Raw genomic sequence first — 21453 nt, 5'->3', positions numbered from 1 at the left:
TGGTATTATCACTGGAGTGTCAATCCAGAGATCCCGGATAACGTTCTGGGGACCGGGGTTTGAATCCTGCCACGACAGATGGCGGAATGTGAATTCAATAAAAATCTGGACGCACAAATTTAATGATGACCATGAATCCACTGTTGATGGATAAATCCATCTGGTTCACTGATGTCTTTTTGGGAAGGGCATTGCCATCCATATCCAGTCTGACCTACATGTGACTCCAGACCCACACTGATGTAGTTGATTCTTAACAGCCTCTGGGCATTAAAGGATGGGCAATAAATGCTGGTCCATATCCCACTCCAGGAGGAAGCTAAGCTGAGATTCCAGAACTTGGGAGTATGCAGCTCAGAGGGAGTAAAATCCAAGGATGCTCAAGTGGTTGGGAAGAATGGAGGGATTAGATTAGACAGCATGGAAACAGACCCTTCAGCCTAACAAGTCCACACCGACCCTCCGAAGAGTAACCCACCCAGTCCTATGTCCTTCTGACTAATGTACCTATCACTGTGGGCAACTTAGCATGGCCAATTCACCTGACCTGCACATCTTTGGACTGTGGGAGGAAACCAGAGCACCTGGAGGAAACCCATGCAGACACTGGGAGAATGTGCAAACACCACACAGACAGTCGCCCGAGGCTGGAATTGAAAATGGGACCCTGGTGCCGTGAGGCAGCAGTACTTACCACTGAGCCACCGTGCTGCCCTAGGGTAGCAGGGCTGGAGGAGATGGGAGGAAGGGGGCCATGGAGGAATTTAAAAATAATAACGCAAGAGGCTTTGCTGTGCCAGGAACCAAAGCAGAACAACAAGCGCTGGGTGGTAGTCAAACATGTCGTGATGTGAGTTCTTATAACATGGGCAGCAAAGCAGGAAGGGCTGGAATTTACGGAACGTGGCAGATGGGGTGTGCCTTAGGCCAGTCAATCCAAAAGGTAAAGACATTATGAGGTTTTCAGCAGTAGATGAGCTGAGGCAGGCAGTGTTAAAGATGTGCAAAGGCTTTTAAATGTAAAACAGCAAACCATGTGAAATGTAGTTTTGATGTTTTGTCTGGTGTCGAACAGGGACCTGGGAAATTGCAGCCACCTCCCTCACCTTCATTGAAGAGGTGGGCAGCGGTCAGTTTGGCATCGTGCACATGGGTTACTGGAAGAACAAGTACCAGGTGGCCATCAAGATGATACGGGAAGGAGCAATGTCTGAGGAAGACTTCATCGAGGAGGCTCAAGTCATGATGTAAGTGGATGAGCTGCTACCAGGATGGTTCAATCCCTTGTGCTGGCAGAGGGTCTGTCCCCAAAGAGAGACTGAAAGTTCAATAGATGGAGTGATAGGGAGTGGGGTGCAGATTGGACATTAACAGACATAATGGAGAAAAGGTGACAGATGTTGACATATCACAATCATGAGGGACATGGATAAGGTGAATAGCCAAGGGCTTTTCCCTAGGGGTAGAGGAGTCTAAAACTAAAGAGCATGGGTTTAGGGTGAGAGGGGAATGAGTTAAAAGGGACCTAAGGGCAATGTTTTCACACAGAGGGTGGTACATGTATAGAAAGAGCTGCCAGAGGAGTACAATTACAATATGTAAAAGCTTTCTGGATGGGTATATGAATAGGAAGGGTTTAGGGGGATATGGGCCAAATGCTGGCAAAGGGACTAGATCAGATTAGGATATTTGATTGGCGTGGACAAGGTGGACTGAACGGTCTGTTTCCCAGCTGTGAGAGTTGGAGTAATGATTCAAGATGTGCATAAGCATAAGGGGCAAGAAGGTGACCAAAAGAAAATGGCCGACATATGAATTTGACTAACTTAGCTATAGCAGCAGAAGTGGTAAACAAGTTGCAGCTGGACCACAAGGTCAGACAGATAACAAACCAGACAATGGGCGACCTTACACATAGCAAAAACAAGTCCAGACAGCAAAACCACAAGGCCGAAAACGAACCTCGTGACTGATAACGAGGGAGAAACAACTTGAGGTGGACAATGGGTGGTTGTCAGCTGCCTGGGAAGATTGTAAACACTTGAGGGGGAAATGTGTCCAGCTGCACTTGCAAGATTGGGGTAAACAAGTAATGGAAAAGTACCGGTTGCTTGAGATTGAGAATCACCTGACTCAACGGGGGTGGAGTTTAAGGGTATATCAGGGGATGCTTTGTAACGATCAGGGTCCCTTTCTTTGAGGGGTACCCAACTCTGCAGACTTGCTAATTGCTAATAAACTTTGTTTTCCTGAATTTGTCTTGAGCTGACTTTTTACGCCTAACACCAGCTGTATAACTCTATACACATGAGTGCAGACAATTACTGGTCATCTTGCATTTTGGAATGTTCGATTAGTAGATTCCCTACAAGGTGGAATGAGGCCATTCAGCCCACTGAGTCCACAAGGACTCTCTGAAGTGCATCCCACCCAGACCTAGCCCCATACCCTATCCCCTACATTTCCCATAGCTCATCCACCTAGCCTGCACATCCTTGGACACTATGGGGTCGTTTAATAATCTGCCTGACCTGCATATCTTTGGATGTTTGGATTTCACTATCTGTTGGGATACAGTCTGTTGTTGGGTTACTGAATGACCAGCTGACACTTTGTCACCTCCACTCTCTCTGTGGTTCTTGTACAATCTCTCCTCTGCTCCTGAATGATCCAGTTTTACTGAAGAGTCCAAATCTAGAATTTCCACCAGTATCTGAGCTTTTGCTTTCAAGCTTGTCAAGTTTCTCCCTAACTGAGGTATATCGGATCCACAACAAAGATACAGGGTGCTCGGAACAAGGGGACCATGAGTGTTTATGCTCCTTGTTAGCTTCCTCTGATCTTTCCTCACCACAGCCCAGGACCACAACCTTCAACCGCATTCTCCGTCGGACATCTCAATAGCATCGAAACGATACAATTGTATAGTTGCTGTGGGAACGGTGTCCCTGGGTTCTGTGTGCAGAGATCTTTGAAGGTAGCAGGAAAAATTGTGAGAATAGTTAAAGGGAGCTCTAGATCCTGGGAGTACAAAAGTAAAGAACTAATGACCAACTTTTATAAAAGAAAAATCTGGGGTTAATCCTCAGCAAGAAATCTCTCAGTTCTAGGCACGTCACTGCTACCTCACAGCGCCAGAGACCAGGGTTCAATTCCCACCTCAGCCGACTCTCTGTGTGGAGTTTGCACATTCTCCCCATGTCTGCGTGGGTTTCCTCCGGGTGCTCCAGTTTCCTCCCATAATCCAAAAAAAAATGTGCAGGTCAGGTGAATTGGCCATGCTAAATTGCCCGTAGTGTTAGATGAAGGAGAATGGGTCTGGGTGGGTTACGCTTTGGTGGGTCGGTGTGGACTTGTTGGGCCAAAGGGCCTGTTTCCACACTGTAGGGAATCTGTAGGGAATCTAATCACTGTAGGAAAGATGTGTAGATCTGGGAAAAAGTATAGTTATGTGAGTGTTTCCTGGGATGAAGGACCTCAGTTACAATGAAGAGATCTCAGGACTGTTCCTCTTTGAAAAGAGAGGACTAAGAGGCTAATTGACAAAAGAGTCTGGACAGAACAGATGGAGAGAAACTGTCCCAGTGCGTGGAATGGGAACACCTTTATGATAAAGAGAAAACTATCAGGATGTCTTTTTATGCGATGAGTTGTTAGGATCTGGAGTAGATTGAGAGTCTGAGTATATAGAGAGGAAGATCTGATGGTGTTAATCTACAGGGAGTTGGATGAGCACCACACATTAAATACAAAATAAAGCAGGAAGTACTGGAAGACCTTACAGAGGTTTATAAAATCATAAGGGTCATGGGTAGGATAAATAGACAAATCTTTTTCCCCGGGATAGGGGAGTCCAGAACTAAAGGGCACAGGTTTAAGGTGAGAGGGGAAAAATTTAAACAGGACCTAAGGGACAACTTTTTCACACAGAGGGTGGTGCGTGTACAGGATGAGCTGCCAGAGGAAGTGGTGGAGGCTGGCACAACTGCAACATTTAAAAGGCATTTGGATGTGTATATGATTAGGAAGGGTTTGGAGGGATATGAGCCATGTGCTGGCAAATGGGACTAGATTAGGTTAGGATATCTGGTCAGCATGGATGAGTTGGACTGAAGGGTCTGTTTCTGTGCTATACATCTCTACGACTCTATGACTCTAAGTGCTCATCAGTTTAGGCAGCTTCTATTGCAGCAGAGTTGACAGGTGAATTTTACAGTCCCCCACATCTAGGTTTTCAGGCGGAGGTGATCCCATTAAATTCACCCCTAGTACACCTGGGGTTGCCCTCTCAAAGCACCCTACTACCCATCCTCCTCCTCCTCTTCCCCACTTCATCCTGACTCTGATCTCCAGTTCCAGGGACCACATGTAATCCCAACAGTGACCACCTGTCATGGTGGTGCTGTTGGGACCAGAAAGCTGAAGACCAGAGTGCAGGCCAGCAACTCTGTGAGGTGGGACTTCCTCTTAAATGAGGCACGGATGCCTGGGCTCCATCTGATTAACATGCTGAGTGCTATAAACTGGAGGATGGGGGACAGCCACACTGGAGGCGGGTGGGGCAAATTTCTTCCTAATCCTTTGGGTGAGGAGCAGGGAACTCAGCCAATGCTAAAATTTTACCCAAAGTTTCAGACTTCAAATCATTGGGTTTGGCCTTGAGTACTTCCAGTAGTAGAGAGTTCTACTTTCTCACCACTTCCTAGACCAAGAGATTTCTCCTGAATTCCCCATTGGATATATTAGTGATCCCTTAATTTGATCTTGCTCGGAATTAGCAAGAGGGAATTGTCCAATGAGGAGTGCTCACTGCTGATGACCATGTTTTATGAGGCAGCAGTGCCTGTAGGGTGGAGATCTTCAGGGTTTAGTGTGATAAACAAATCACTTGCTGATCTGACAAGGAGTGGCTTTTGTCTCTATCAAGATTCCTTTAATGTGTGTTAGCAAGAAATGCAAGTGACACTGAAATGAGAAATATTGTTACAGAGACTGAGGGAAACCTGGATGCTTTCACTCCTTCAAGATCCTAAGCCATTCTCTCCCACATCTGTTTGATATCTTCACAATGGGTGGACCTTAAGACACTCCTCAGCATTAACCCTTTTAGATTTTTATATCTTCATACAAGAAGATAGAACGTAGAACAGCACAGAACAGGCCCTTCAGCCCTCGATGTTGTGCCAAACTTTTATTCCACTCTAAGATCAGACTAACCTACATACTCTTCATTTTACTACCATCCATGTGCCTATCCAAGAGTTGCTTAAATGATCCTTATGTATCTGACTCTACTCCCACTGCTGGCAGTGCATTCCACACACCCACCACTCTCTGTGTAAAGAACCTACCTCTCTTATCTCCCCTAAACCTTCCTCCAATCACCTTAAAATTATGCCCCTTCATGACAGCCATTTCTTGGGAAAAAGTCTCTGGCTATCCACTCTATCTGTGCCTCTCGTCATCTTGTACACCACTATCAAGTCACCTCCACCTTCACTCCAATGAGAAAAGCCCTAGACCCTCAACCTTACTTCATAAGACATGCCCTCCAGTCCAGGCAGCATCCTGGTACATCTCCTCTGCACCCTCTCTAAGGCTTCCATTTGCTTCCTATAATGAGGCAACCAGAGCTGAACACAATATTCCAAGTGTTGCTGAAGTTGCTGAGACCTTGAAGTGCAGGTTCATAGCTCCTTGAAAGTGGAGTCGCAGGTAGATAGGATAGTGAAGAAGATGTTTGGTTTGCTTTCCTTTATTGGTCAGCGTATTGAGTACAGGAGTTGGGAGGTCATTTTGCAGCTGTACAGGACATTGGTTAGGCCACATTTGGAATATTGTGTGCAATTCTGGTCTCCTTCCTATCGGAAAGATGTTGTGAAACTTGAAAGGATTCAGAAAAGATTTACAAGGATGTTGCCAGGGTTGGAGGATTTGAGCTACAGGGGGAGGATGAACAGGCTGGGGCTGTTTTCCTGGAGCATCGGAGTCTGTGGGTGACCTTATAAATTAAGAGGGGCATGGATAGGGGAAATAGGCAAAGTCTTTTCCTTGGGGTCAAGGAGTCCAGAACTAGAGGGCATAGGGTGAGAGGGGAAAGTTATAAAAGAGACCTGCAGGGCAACTTTTTCACACAGAAGGTGGTATGGAATGTGCTGCCAGAGGATGTGGTGGAGGCTGGTACAATTGCAACATTTAAGAGGCATTTGGATGGGTATATGAATAGGAAGGGTTTGGAGGGATATGGGCCGGGTGCTGGCAGGTGAGACTAGACTGGGTTGGGATATCTGGTCGGGATGGACGGGGTGGATCGAAGGGTCTACTTCCATGCTGTATATCTCTATGACTCTAAGTGTGGTCTAAGCATAACCTCACGGCTCTTAAACTCAATCCTCCTGCTAATGAAAGCCAATCAAGAATGGTGCTTTCATCTGTTCTGGATCGAGCAACAGTATCTCATGGAATTTTGTCCGGCTGAATAAAAGCATGAACATTGACTTCAGAAAGGATCTAAGGGAGACATAGAGAAACCTTGGAGGGGCCAATGAGTTGGAGGAGAGAGAGAGAGAGAGAGAGAGAGCTGTGTGGAGAGAGGCAATGAAAGAGAAACAGAGGTTGGGGAATGGATAAACAGAGACAAGACAAACAAGTGAGAGAATGTGAAAGGTAGAGAAACAAATGGAGAAAGACTAATTAAGAACAGAAAGGCTGGCAGACGGAGACTAGTAGACAAGGGAGAGAGAAAAAGCAAGATTAATGGACAGAGGATCTAATGCATAGACTTAGAGTGTGTGAGAAAGAGAGCGAGAGAAACAGTGAGAAATGAACAGATCGAGATGGACATATAAAGAGAAAGTTACATGCTTTACTTTATGAGATTCCAAGCTATCTTTCAGTCCCAGAATCTCATCTTTTGATTCACATTTGAAGACTTGCTTCAAATGTAGGTGTTTAGCCTTCATTGCACAGAGTACAAGAGTTGGGAAGGTATGTTGAGGTTATACAGGACATGGGTGATCTCTCTTCTGGAGTACTGTGTCCAGTTCTGGTCGCTCAGTTATAGGGAGGATATTATTAAGCTGGAGAGGGTTCAGGAGAGATTTACCAGTCTGTTACCTGGTATGGAAGGTTTGCGTTATGACGATGGACTAGATAAGCTGGGACTTCTTTCACTGTTATGTCAGAGGTTAAAAGGTTTAGAAAATAATGAGGGTATATATAAGGTTAAAGGTAGGTTTTCTTTTTCCTTGGATGGGGTTTTCAAGACTAGGGGGCACATTTTTAAGATGAGAGGAGAAAGATTTAAAAAAGACACGGGGACAAATTTTTTCTTGTGTGGAATGAACTTCCTGAGGAAGTGGTGCATGTGGATGCAGCTACAATGTTTCCTTAGATAAGTTCATGAATAGGAAAGGTTTGGAGGGACATGGAGCAAGAAGGTGGGACTAGTTTAGTTTGGGATCATGGTCAGCATGGACCAAATGATCTGTTGCCGTGCTATCTGACCCTATGACCCCTTAGTGTTGGCCATGTTGTGAGCATACCTTTCTTGACTGTCAAAGCCTGAGCTGGGACTTGATCCTGGAACTTCCTAGCTCAGAGATGCCCACTGTGTCACAAGACCCAATAACATGTTAAACCTGAAAATTAGTTCAAATATGTCCACCTGCCTCATAAGAATTCCTGTAGAATCTGGTTACACACACTTTAATCGCATATTCCAGATTTTAACAGCCGTCTGTGTGAAATTGCTTCTCCTCATTTTCCCTCATGTACTTTGGCCAGTTATTTGAAATCTATAATCACTTCTTGATGACCCCCTTTGCTTCACCAGGTTGGTCCACTTTGTTAGCCTTGGCTCAGCGGTGAGCACTGTCACCTCTGACCTCTCAGTCAGAAGGATAGGCTGATACAGTACTGTGGGAGTGCTGCACTGTTGGGAGTGCTAATATTCAGATGAGACATTCATGTGGGTGCAAGAGATCTCTTGGCACAATTCGAGAAATTTTCTCTGACATTTATTGTTCAACTAATGTCACTGAAAGCAGATTTGTCTAGTCATTTATCTCATAGCGCTTGCCACGTTTCCTACAATACTACCTGCGAAAATACCTGATTGGTGTGACCTGAAGTTACAAAAGATGCTGTATACAAATGCAAGTCTTTTTTTCTCTCTCTCCCTGTTGCCAGGAGACTCTCTCATGAGAAGCTTGTGCAGTTGTACGGTATCTGTACACAGAATGGCCCTATCTACCTCATCTTTGAGTTTATGAAGTATGGTAGTCTGTCAGAATACCTCAGGACCAAACGTGGCAGCTTCAGCAAGGAAACCCTCCTGGGCATGTGCCACGATGTGTGTGAGGGGATGGCCTATCTGGAAAGCAACAAATTCATCCACCGTGACTTGGTAAAGATGTTCGTTTCTCTTCAGTTCGAGTGAAAGGTTTTACTTTAAAGAAGACCGCTTGACCTAGCACATGTCTGCACCTCGTGTTCCTCCAATCAGCTGCTCCAGAAGAGAAACCATCTTAGGCATGGCTTCAATTGGCCTGGCTCTTCTGAGATGCAAGGGACTGTTTTCCCACAGTTGGCACCACCTCCCCCAGGGTTGAACAGGGAAAGAGACACCCTGGATGAGAACGTGCACAGTTGGCTGGGCATCTGCTTTGCGATGCAGACTAATGCCAACAGCATGGGTTCAATTCCCCACACCGGCTGGGGTTACCCTGAAGGGCTCTCCTCCTGAACCTCTCTCCCCTTACCTGAGGTATGCTGACCCTCAGGTCAAACCATCACCAGCCATTACTCTGTAATGAGAGAGCAGCCCTGTAATCCGGTAAGAGAATGGTGACTTCACCCACGGTAAGGGGAGGCAATGGCCCAATGGTAATATCACTGGTCTGTTAATCTAGAGACTCAGGTAATGTTCCAGGGACCTGGGTTTGATTCCAGCCACGGCAGGTGGTGGAATTTGAATCCAATAAATATCTGGAATTAACAGTCTAATGATGACCATGAATCCATTGCTGATTGTTGGAAAAGCCCATCTGGTTCACTCATGTCCTTTAGGGAAGGAAACTGCCATCCTTACCTTGTCTGGTCTCCATGTGACTCCAGACCCACAGCAATGGGGTTGACTCTTAACTGTGCTCTGGGTAATAAATGCTGACCCAGCTAACAGTGCCCTCATCCTGTGAATGAATAAAAAAAAAATTCAAGCCCTCAAACTGAGATCAATGGGTTGGTGTTGACGGATATTGAGGACAGACAGAAACATGGACTTGAACTTCACTTCAACCAGGAACTGGTTGATTGATAGGGTGAGGGACTGAGTGGTCTCCTGTTAATCTGACTGGTGCTTTATGCTGAGCTATGAACATTAGCAATGTTGTGGAGGGGGGGGGGAGGCGGGGACAGAAAACTTTATTCCTTTGGCCCAATGCTGTACATTGTCCGTTGTTGCTCACATTTGATCAGCTTATAACCTCTCACTTTGCCTGCAGGCAGCCAGAAACTGTTTAATAGGAGACTCGCAGTCAGTTAAAGTATCAGATTTCGGAATGACAAGGTAATATCTTCTTGTCTGCTGGCCTATGGCCAATATCCCTTGATTAGTGATCCCACTTATCAGCTCATGTTCTTCTTCTTGCTTTTAGTGGTCAGTGCATTGAGTCTGGGCGTTATGCTGGGGCTGTACAGGATATTGGTTAGGCCACTTTCAGATATACTGTGTTGAAAGGATGAAAGCAAGCATGCAGGTACAGCAGGCAGTGAAGAAAGCTCATAGTATGCTGGCCTTCATAGCAAGAGGAATTGAGTATAGAAGCTGCAGCTGTACAGGGCCCTGGTGAGACCACAGCTGAAAAGCGCAGCAGGTCAGGCAGCATCCAAAGAGCAGGCACCTGGAATATTGTGTGCAGTTTTGGTCTCCAAATTTGAGGAAAGACATTCTGGCTATTGAGGGAGTGCAGCGTAGGTTCACGAGGTCAATTCCTGGAATAGCGGGACTATCTTATGTTGAAAGATTGGAGCGACTGGGCTTGGATACCCTTGAGTTTAGAAGGCTGAGAAGATATCTGATTGAGATGTAAAAGATTATTAAAGGATTGGACATTCTGGAGCTAGATAGCATGTTTCCGCTGATGGGTGAGTCCCGAACCAGAGGACACAGGAATAGGCCATTTAGAACAGAGTTGAGGAGAAACTTCAACTCTGGGCGGGTATGTGGAATGCTCTGCCCCAGAAGGCTGGGGAGGCCAAGTCTCTGGATACTTTCAAGAAAGAGTTGGATAGAGCTCTTAAGGATAGTGGAATCAAGGGTTATAGAGATAAGGCAGGAAGAGGATACTGATTGAGGATGATCAGCCATGATCATAATGAATGGTGGTGCTGGCATGAAGGGCAGAATGGCCAACTCCTGCATCTATCGCCTATTGTCTATTGATTTTTGGTCTCCCTGATGTTGGAAAGATGTTTTTAACCCTGAAAGGATTCACAAAAGATCTACAAGGAAGTTGCCAGGTTTGGAGGCTTTGAGCTCTAGGAAGAGACTGGATAGTCTGGGTTTATTTTCCCTGGAGTGTCGGAGGCTGAGGAATGACTTATATGGAAGTTTATAAAATCATAAGGGACATACATAGAGTAAATAGTCATGGTCTTTCTCCACAGGTGGGGGGGTTCTAACCTAGAGGCAACAGGTTTAGGATGAGAGGGGAAAGATTTTAAAAAGGACATAAGGGACAACTTTTTCATGCAGAGAGTGTAGCATATATGGAATAAGCTGCCAGAGGAACTGGTGGAGGCTGGTACAATTATAATATTTAAAAGGCATCTGGATGGGTATATGAACAGCAAAGGTTTAGATGCATATGGCCCAAGTGCTGGCAAATGGGATTAGATAAGGTTAGGATATCTAGTCAGCATGGACGAGTTGAACTGAGGGATCTGTTTCCATTCTGTATAACTCCATGCTGTAGAACTCCATGCTGTATAACTCTATGCAGTATAACTCCATGCTGTATAACTCCATGCTGTATAACTCGATGCTGTATAACTCTATGCAGTATAACTCCATGCTGTTTAACTCTATGCAGTATAACTCCATGCTGTATAACTCTATGTAGTATAACTCCATGCTGTATAACTCTATGCTGTGTAACTCTATGCTGTATAATTCTATGCTGTTTCACTCCATGCTGCATAACTCCATGCTGTATAACACTATGCTGTATAACTCCATGCTGTTTAACTCTATGCTGTATAACTCCATGCTATATAACTCCATGCAGTATAACTCCATGCTGTATAACTCTATGCAGTATAACTCCATGCTGTTTAACTCCATGCTGTATAACTCTATGCTGTATAACTCCATGCTGTATAACTCTATGCTGTGTAACTCTATGCTGTATAATTCTATGCTGTTTCACTCCATGCTGTATAACTCTATGCTGTATAACACTATGCTGTATAACTCCATGCTGTATAAGTCCATGCTATATAACTCCATGCTGTATAACTCTATGCTGTATAACTCTGTGCTGTATAACTCCATGCTGTATAACTCTATGCTGTATAACTCCATGCTGTTTAACTCCACGCTTTATAACTCTATGCTGTATAACTCCAGGCTGTATAACTCTGCTGTATAACTCCATGCTGTATAACTCTATGCTGTATAACTCCATGCTGTATAACTCTCTGCTATATAACTCTATGCTGTATAACTCTATGCTGTAAAACTCTATGCTGTAGAACTCCATGTTGTATAACTCCATGCTGTATAACTCTCTGCTATATAACTCTATGCTGTATAACTCTATGCTGTATAACTCTATGCTGTTTAACTCTATGCTGTATAACTCCATGCTATATAACTCCATGCTGTATAACTCTATGCAGTATAACTCTATGCTGTATAACTCCATGCTGTATAACTCCATGCTGTATAACTCTATGCAGTATAACTCCATGCTGTATAACTCCATGCTGTATAACTCTGTGCTGTATAACTCCATGCAGTATAACTCTATGCTATATAACTCCATGCTGTATAACTCCATGCTGTTTAACTCCATGCTGTATAACTCCATGCTGTATAACTCCATGCTGTTTAACTCTATGCTGTATAACTCCATGCTGTATAACTCCATGCTGTATAACTCTATGCTGTATAACTCTATGCAGTATAACTCCATGCTGTATAACTCTGTGCTGTATAACTCCATGCAGTATAACTCTATGCTATATAACTCTATGCAGTATAACTCTATGCTGTATAACTCCATGCTGTATAACTCCATGCTGTATAACTCTATGCAGTATAACTCCATGCTGTATAACTCCATGCTGTATAACTCTGTGCTGTATAACTCCATGCAGTATAACTCTATGCTATATAACTCCATGCTGTATAACTCCATGCTGTTTAACTCCATGCTGTATAACTCCATGCTGTATAACTCCATGCTGTTTAACTCTATGCTGTATAACTCCATGCTGTATAACTCCATGCTGTATAACTCTATGCTGTATAACTCTATGCAGTATAACTCCATGCTGTATAACTCTGTGCTGTATAACTCCATGCAGTATAACTCTATGCTATATAACTCCATGCTGTATAACTCTGTGCTGTTTAACTCCATGCTGTATAACTCCATGCTGTATAACTCCATGCTGTTTAACTCTATGCTGTATAACTCCATGCTGTATAACTCTATGCTGTATAACTCTATGCAGTATAACTCCATGCTGTATAACTCTATGCTGTATAACTCTATGCTATATAACTCCATGCTGTATAACTCCATGCAGTATAACTCCATGCTGTATAACTCCATGCTGTATAACTCTATGCTGTATAACTCCATGCTATATAACTCCATGCAGTATAACTCCATGCTGTATAACTCCATGCTGTATAACTCTATGCTGTATAACTCCATGCTGTATAACTCTATGCTGTGTAACTCTATGCTGTATAATTCTATGCTGTATAACTCCATGCTGTATAACTCTATGCTGTATAACACTATGCTGTATAAGTCCATGCTATATAACTCCATGCTGTATAACTCCATGCTGTATAACTCCATGCTGTATAACTCTATGCTGTATAACTCCATGCTGTATAACTCTATGCTGTGTAACTCTATGCTGTATAATTCTATGCTGTATAACTCCATGCTGTATAACTCTATGCTGTATAACACTATGCTGTATAACTCCATGCTGTATAACTCTATGCTGTGTAACTCTATGCTGTATAATTCTATGCTGTATAACTCCATGCTGTATAACTCTATGCTGTATAACACTATGCTGTATAAGTCCATGCTATATAACTCCATGCTATATAACTCCATGCAGTATAACTCCATGCTGTATAACTCCATGCTGTATAACTCCATGCTGTATAACTCTATGCTGTATAACTCCATGCTGTATAACTCTATGCTGTGTAACTCTATGCTGTATAATTCTATGCTGTATAACTCCATGCTGTATAACTCTATGCTGTATAACACTATGCTGTATAACTCCATGCTGTATAAGTCCATGCTATATAACTCCATGCTGTATAACTCTATGCTGTATAACTCTGTGCTGTATAACTCCATGCTGTATAACTCTATGCTGCATAACTCTATGTAGTATAACTCTATGCTTTATAACTCTATGCTGTATAACTCCATGCTGTATAACTCTATGCTGTAGAACTCCATGCTGTATAACTCTCTGCTATATAACTCCATGCTGTATAACTCCGTGCTGTATAATTCCGTGCTGTATAACACTATGCTGTATAACCCCATGCTGTATAACTCCGTGCTGTATAATTCCGTGCTGTATAACTCTATGCTGTATAACTCCATGCTGTATAACTGAATGCTGTGTAACTCTATGCAGTATAACTCTATGCTGTATAACTCTATGCTGTGTAACTCTGTGCTGTATAACTCTATGACTCAATGACTCTGTTGATGGGAATTTTGGTTAGGGGGTATTCTCCTGCTGTTTAGTTCTGGGTTGTAAGTGTATATGGGTCAAGGAGATTGGAAACGTTCTGAATGTAAGCTCCACCCTGGAGTACATTCACCCCTGTATGTTGTGAAACTGAAGGCGAATCTCTTCCAGATTCCCATCCATGGTTTCCAATCTCCTGATGAATGCAGTGGGAAGGTAGGGCCCTGCACTGTGTGTCTGGTCCGACCTTGTATTTCATATCCCAACGCTGTGTGGTGCTCTGGTGGTGTCCCACTGTTTTCAGATAGAGATTAATGTTTGTTCCTCTTTTTCGCCCCCTCAATAACCCCCCAATTTCGTGGCCAAAGGTTTGTGCTTGATGACCAATACACCAGCTCCTCAGGCTCAAAGTTCCCAGTCAAGTGGTCAGCTCCGGAAGTTTTCCGATACTCCAAGTTCAGCAGCAAATCTGACGTCTGGTCCTTTGGTAAGTGACCGTCCCTTGTAGCTTTAAGACGATTGGCAAGAAAGAATGGGAGACGGGTTCGGGAGCATTTTGTACAGGAGGGTTTTAGAATCTGGAATGTGCAGCCTGACAGGGCAGTGGAAGGAGTTTCAATAGAAACTTTCAAAAGGGAGTCAGATAGATCCTTCACGTTGTGGGAGAAAAGAGCAATTCCTTGCAGGAAAGGGAAGAAGATGGAACTGAATGCGTAGCTCTTCTGAAGACCCGGCACAGGCATGGTGGGCCGAATGGCCTTGTGTGTTCCATAAACTAGGTGGAAGCCATCCAATGGATGATTCCTCAGAGTTCAAACTAAAATGCAGAGCAAGGAAGCAAGACCCATGAATTCTAAAACACAGAGACTGTCACTGCGCAGAGTTTGACCTCAATGGGAAAACCGTCCAACTCCAGAGGAGGGTAGCATGAGACTGATTGATCCATAAGGTTATGGTATGGAGGAGCCAGTGTTGTACTGGGGTGGACAAAGTTAAAAATCACACAGCAGCAGGTTATAGTCCAACAGGTTTATTTGGAAGCACGAGCTTTCGGAGCGCCACTCCTTCATCAGGTGGTTGTGGAAGAGGATCATAAGACACAGATTTTATATAAATTTTGTGTCTTATGATCCTCTTCCAACGTTAGCTGATGAAGGAGCGGCGCTCCTAAAGCTAGAGATTCCAAATAAACCTGTTGGACTATAACCTGCTGTTGTGTGATTTTTAACTTTGTCCACCCTAGTCCAAGACCAGCACCTCCAAATCACACTACTGAAGGTCATTGCTGAGATTGCAAGTGTTGGCGGAGGTGGGGAGATAATGTTAAGGGGGTCAGGCATTATCTCCACCTGGACTGAGGGCTCTGCTGCATTGTCGACCCCCAGTCCAGAGCCTGATTCCCAGACCCCCTCCAAAAGGAATGTCGGGAGTGGTGTTTGAACTCTGCAGCTTCTCAGAGGCAGTGATGGTTCCCAATGAGCTGAAGGCTCACTCCTAGGTTACTCTCACACCGTCTTATTAATTGCTGTGGTCTGCAAATTCAAATCGACTTCAGCACCAGATACATGAGTGAGATTGTCCCCTTGGTCGCCACCACAGCAACAGGAGCCCCGATTGGTGCAGATTGTAGAATCCTCCATAGAGACAACGTCACCCCTTCACAAAGCTGCTATTTCTTACCCCATTTGGTCACACTGAATCCAACTAACGTGGTTATTTTCCCTGGAATCTCAGAGGCTGAGGGGTGACCATATAGAGGTTTATAAAATCATGAGAAGCATAGATAGGGTAAATAGACAAGGTCTTTCCCCTGGGATGGAGGAGTCCAAAACATAGGCTTAGGGTGAGAGGGGAAAGATATAAAAGGGATCTAAGGGGCAACTTCTTCACACAGAGAGTGGTGTGTGTATGGAATGAGCTGCCAGAGAAAGTGGTGGAGGCCGGTACAATTGCAACATTTAAAAGGCACCTGGATGGGTATATGAATAGGAAGGATTTGAAGGGATATAGGCCAAATGGGACTAGATTAATTTTGGATATCTGGTTGGCATGAATGAGTTGGACTGAAGGATCTGTTTCCAAGATGTATAACTCTGAAACTCAAAAAGTTGATTTCTTCAGAGAATGGTCTCGAACAGAACAAGGAGAAAGTGAGGACTGCAGATGCTGGAGATCAGAGTCGAAAAGTGTGGTGCTGGAAAAGCACAGCAGGTCAGGCAGCATCCGAGGAGCAGGAGAATTGACGCTTCGGGCATAAGCCCTGATGAAGGACTTATGCCTGAAATGTTGATTCTCCTGCTCCTCGGATGCTGCCTGACCTGCTGTGCTTTTCCAGCACCATGCTTTTCAACTCTAACAGAACTAGACAGAGCAGATGGTGGAAGGATGTTCCTGAGGGCATGGGGAGTCTAGAACCAGAGAGTTACAGTCTGAGGATAAAGGGTACACCATTTCACACTATGATGAGGAGAAATTTCTTCACCCAGAGATTGGGAGCCTTTGGAATTTGCTGCTACAGAAAGCAATCGGGGCCAAAACATTGTGTGATTTCAAGAAGGATTTGGATATAGCATTTGAGGCGAAAGGGATGAATAGGTGTGGGGGGAAAAGCAGGAACAGGCTGATGATCAACCATCGTATGAATGACTGAGCAGGCTCAAAGGGCCGAATGGCCTATTCCTGCTCTATTTTGTTTATGTTTCCAAGTTTTCTTTCCCCACTGTCCTGTCCAGATTAAATGAATGGATAGAGTTTATGACTGTACGTAGGCTGTGGGAGGAGTTTAAGGGTAAAGTGCATGAAGCAGATAGAAAAGCAATGCGAGAGCGTGCGAGTATAAAGGAGCAACAGAGAGACTGACATATTCCTGTCCGAGGGTCACAGAGTCATACAGCACAGAAACAGATCCTTTGGCCCAACCAGTCCATGCCAACCATAATCCCAAACGAAACTAGTCAACTCCTGGCCCATATCTCTCCAAACCTTTCCTCCTCATGTACCTATCTAAATGTCTTTTAAACGTTGCAACTGCACCCATATCCACCACTTCCTCAGGAAGTTCAGAAAAGAAAAGGAAATAGAAAGATATCGAGGAGATTTAAATGTAACACAAACCATCCTCTGTGTAAAAATTTTACCTTGTCATTTCCCAAATCACTCTCCTCTCTGTCAATTGTCTAAGCAAGATTCTATCTCCAAGTAGATTAGATTACTTACAGTGTGGAAACAGGCCCTTCGGCCCAACAAGTCCACACCGACCCGCCGAAGCGCAACCCACCCATACCCCTACATTTACCCCTTACCTAACACTAGGGGCAATTTAGCATGGCCAATTCACCTGACCGGCACATCTTTGGATTGTGGGAGGAAACCGGAGCACCCGGAGGAAACCCACGCAGACACGGGGAGAACGTGCAAACTCCACACAGTTAGTGGATATGTGGATACACAGGGTGAATGTGTTTGTCAAGAACTCCTCTGATCTCTATTTCCCACAAGAGTAGGACTTTCGAGAATGCTTACCACTACAAAAATAACCTGAGGATGTCAGGAGGGGTCAATGCACATTACAAAGAAAATCCCACCTCCTTCCTCGCCTATGTAAACAATGATAATGTTTCATTGGACTGTATTTCTGATTAGATTCCCTACAGTATGGAAACAGGCCCTTCAGCCCAACAAATTCACACCGACCCATTCCCCTACCCTATATTTACCTCTGACTAACACCATAGGCAATTTAGCATGGCCAATCCACCCTAACCTGCACATCTTTGGACTATGGGAGGAAACCCACGCAGACACGGGGAGAATGTGCAAACTCCACATAGACAGTCACCCGAGGCTGGAATCAAACCTGAGTCCCTGGCGCTGTGAGGCAGCAGTGCTAACCACTGAGCCACCGCGCCACTCGTGAATTTGCTCACGGATACAGGAGAATATATCAGACACCAGTCTCAGGAAAAGGGGGGATCTCGAATCAACGTGTGAGAGTGCCTGTCTTTTGTACAAAAATGAATCAAATCTTGTTTTCTTTCCAAATGTTAGAATTAAAGTTTAAGAACGATAGCAGATGGGTCCTGCACAAGTCATGAGCACAACTTGCATCTGTGTAGAGACATGATCAGAAATTGCTGGAAATACTCAACAGGTCTGGCAGCACCTGTGGAAAGAAAGTCGAGTTAATGTATTTGATCCAGTGACCTTCTTCAGAACATTAATCGTGCTTTCTCTCTTCGGGTGCTGCCAGACTGACTGAGTAATCCCAACAATTTCTGGTTTTGTTTCCAATTTCCACCTCTTTAATATAGCATTCATATTTAACATAATAAAACATGCTTGAAAATCACATGACACCAGGTTATAGTTCAAAAGGTTTATTTGAAAGTACAAGCTTGTGGAGCAGTGTTCCTTTGTCAGGCAGCTAATGGCTACTAGCTACCTGCTGAAGGAGCAGCACGACTGTAGCTTTGATTTCAAATAAACCTGAGAGACCATAAGCTGGTGTCATGTGATTCTTAACTTTGTCCACCCAAGTCCAATACCAGCTCCTCCACATTCTAATAAAACGCCTCACAGGAGGATAAATAACTAAAACTGGCCCTGGAAGAGATGGCAGAACAGATGACCGAGTTCCTGTGCAATGGGGCAGGCTCTAAAGAGCATGTTGAAGGAGGATAGAAAGGTGGAGAGGTTGGGGAAAGATTGGAGGCCCAGGCAGCTGAGCGCTGGATGTTATCAATGAAGTAATTGGGATCGGGATGTGTGAAAGGCCAGGACTAGAGAAGAGGCAGAGATCTTGGAGTTTTGTAGAGATGGCTGAGGTTAAGAGGATAAGGAAATCTGTGATTAAAGAATCAAGTGTCTTCAATGAATAACAGAGAGAGACAAATGAGAAGCAAGTATCAGCATTGGACAGGGAGTTACCTCTCACACTCTCGGTTTTCCTGCAGGGGTGCTGATGTGGGAAGTTTTCTCCGAGGGCAAGATGCCGTATGAAAATCGTTCGAATTCCGATGTGGTTGAAGAACTCACTGCTGGATTTCGCCTTCATAAGCCAAAACTGGCCTCTCCATTCATTTATAAAATCATGAGCAGTTGCTGGCAGGAGGTTGGTCTAACGATTGACGAATTCCCCTCTAAGTAATCCTCACTTTCACTTTCTCGTCATTGGTGCCGCCCCTATAGAGGATGTGGAAACAGCCCCTGTTAGGGGGGCCTCAGCTTTTCACCACAAACACCAATGACCTTTGGTAAAGGAGCCAGACAGATGTCCCTCCATGTTTGCGGATGACACCGAGCTAGGAGCAGGGAATTGTGAAGGGGTGGAAACAGGTTGATGCTCAAGGTGAGGAGGAGTATGTTGCTTCATGTTTGACCTGCTGTTGCTAGGTGGGTTGATGAGCTCAGTTGGCCGGCTGGCCCGCCTACAAGGCAGTGTCATACCAGTAGAGTGGGTTCAATTCCTGCAATAGGTGAGGTTACTATAAAGGACTCTCCTTCTCAACCTCTCTCCTTGCCTGAGATAGAATATAGAACATAACACCACAGTACAGGCCCTTCAGCCCTCAACGTTGCGTCGAACTGTAGAACCAATCTGAAGCCTATTTATCCTACACTATTCTATGTGTATCCAATAACCATTTAAATGCCCTTAAAGTCGGAGAGTCTACTACTGTTGCAGGCAGTGCATTCCATACCCCTACTACTCTCTGAGTAAAGAAACTACCTCTGACATTTGTCCTATATTCCCTCTGTTTAAAGCTATGTTCTCTCATGTTCGCCATCACCATCTGAGGAAAAAGGGTCTCACTGTCGACCTTATCTAAACCTCCAATGATCTTGTATGTTTCAATTAAGTCACCTCTCAACCTTCTTCTCTCTAACGAGAACAGCCTCAAGTCCCTCAGCCTTTTCTCATAAGTACTTCCTTCCATACCAGGAAACATCCTAGTAAATCTTCTCTGAACCCTTTCCAAAGTTTCCACAAGCTTCCTATAATATGGTGACCAGAACTGCAATATTCCAAGAGCAGCCGCAACAGAGTTTTGTACAGCTGCAGCATGACCTCATGGGTCCGAAATGCAATCCCTCTACAAATAAAAGCTAACACACTGTATTCCTTCTCAGCAACCCTATCAACCTGGGTGGCAACTCTCAGGGATCTGTGTACATGGACACTGAGATTTCTCTGCTCGTCAACACAACCAAGAATTTTACCATTACATCAGTACTCTTTATTCCTTCCAAAGTGAATCACCTCACACTTTCCCACATTAAGTTCCACTTGCCACATCTCAGCCCAACTCTGCAGCTTATCTAGGTCCCTCTGTAATCTGCAACATCCTTCAGCACTATCAACAAATCCACCAACTTTAGGGTCATCTTCAAATTTACTAACCCATCCTTCTACACCCTCATCCAGGTCATTTATAAAAATGACAAACAGCAGTGGCCCCAAAATAGATCCTTGCGGTATCCCACTAGTAACTGAACTCCAGGATGAACATTTCCCATCAACCACCACACCCTCTGTCTTCTTTCAGCAAGCCAATTTCTGATCCGCTAAATCACCCTCAATCCCATGCCTCCATCTTTTGTACAATGGCCTATCATGGGGAACCTTATCACATGCCTTACTGAAATCCATGTACACCACATCAACCACTATACACCTCACAGCAGCTCCCAATGATAGACATTGCGTTGTCCAATCTGCTAATTATTTTTGGTTGTTATTTCAGATTCCTACCGTCTACAGTATTCTGAATTTTGTTCAGGATGTGTTCTTATGACTGATCTAATCTAATCGAGATCAGTTATTACTTCAGTTTCCTCTGGGCAATGATTGTTCAACATCCTTCGCTTTACTTGAAAGTTACAAACTAACAGAGTTCTTCCCTATTTTCTTGCTGCAGAGACCAGAGGAGAGGCCTTCGTTTTTTGACCTTCGGAATGAATTAAGTGAGCTGTCTGAATCTGGAGAATCGTGAATGGTGACAAAGAGACTGTACACCTTTAAAACTGAATAATTCATTGGGAACATTAGAACATTTTCAATGCGGCGTACTGTTTATTAAATATTTATTTATTACTGTCGGAAATCATAATTGATGCTTGCAGGGAATATACACCCACGACATTAGAACGCTCAGGTGACCTGAGCTGCTCAACTCTAGGAGCATCACAACTGCACCCAATCCTGTCTTCAAGATTATCAATGAAGCAGTGTTACCTTGGCCTCCCACTACCCCCACCTAGAGGTCAGCTGCTGTATGACGACTGTGACACTGGCCAAATTCAAAGGAGCACCATTGTAGTGGAACATTTGAAGGAATAAACATTGATACAGGTTGCCTTTGAAATGTCCCCCTTCAGACCCCACTGCGTGTCTCCCACTATAACCTTGTCACCCACGCCTGTATCTTCCCATGATTTGGAGATGCCGGTGTTGGACTGGGGTGGACAAAGTTAAAAATCACACAA

General features: G+C 44.3%; 1 protein-coding gene across 1 annotated transcript in view; it reads left to right on the top strand.

The window, feature by feature from the left end:
* LOC132823282 (tyrosine-protein kinase ITK/TSK-like) overlaps nt 1–21453 on the top strand; it is a 71025-nt gene extending 49572 nt beyond the window's left edge. The window contains exons 12-17 of the mRNA XM_060836938.1: nt 1076–1247; nt 8191–8407; nt 9504–9568; nt 14337–14455; nt 18921–19078; nt 20886–21453. Of these exons, the coding sequence (XP_060692921.1) occupies nt 1076–1247; nt 8191–8407; nt 9504–9568; nt 14337–14455; nt 18921–19078; nt 20886–20960 (806 nt within the window). The 3' untranslated portion in view covers nt 20961–21453. The remainder of the gene's footprint in view (nt 1–1075; nt 1248–8190; nt 8408–9503; nt 9569–14336; nt 14456–18920; nt 19079–20885) is intronic.

The sequence above is a fragment of the Hemiscyllium ocellatum genome, chromosome 16 (assembly GCF_020745735.1).
Source record: "Hemiscyllium ocellatum isolate sHemOce1 chromosome 16, sHemOce1.pat.X.cur, whole genome shotgun sequence".
NCBI lineage: Eukaryota > Metazoa > Chordata > Chondrichthyes > Orectolobiformes > Hemiscylliidae > Hemiscyllium > Hemiscyllium ocellatum.
The sequence above is the reverse complement of the archived record's forward strand: the minus strand, read 5'-3'. Positions and strand labels throughout refer to the sequence as shown.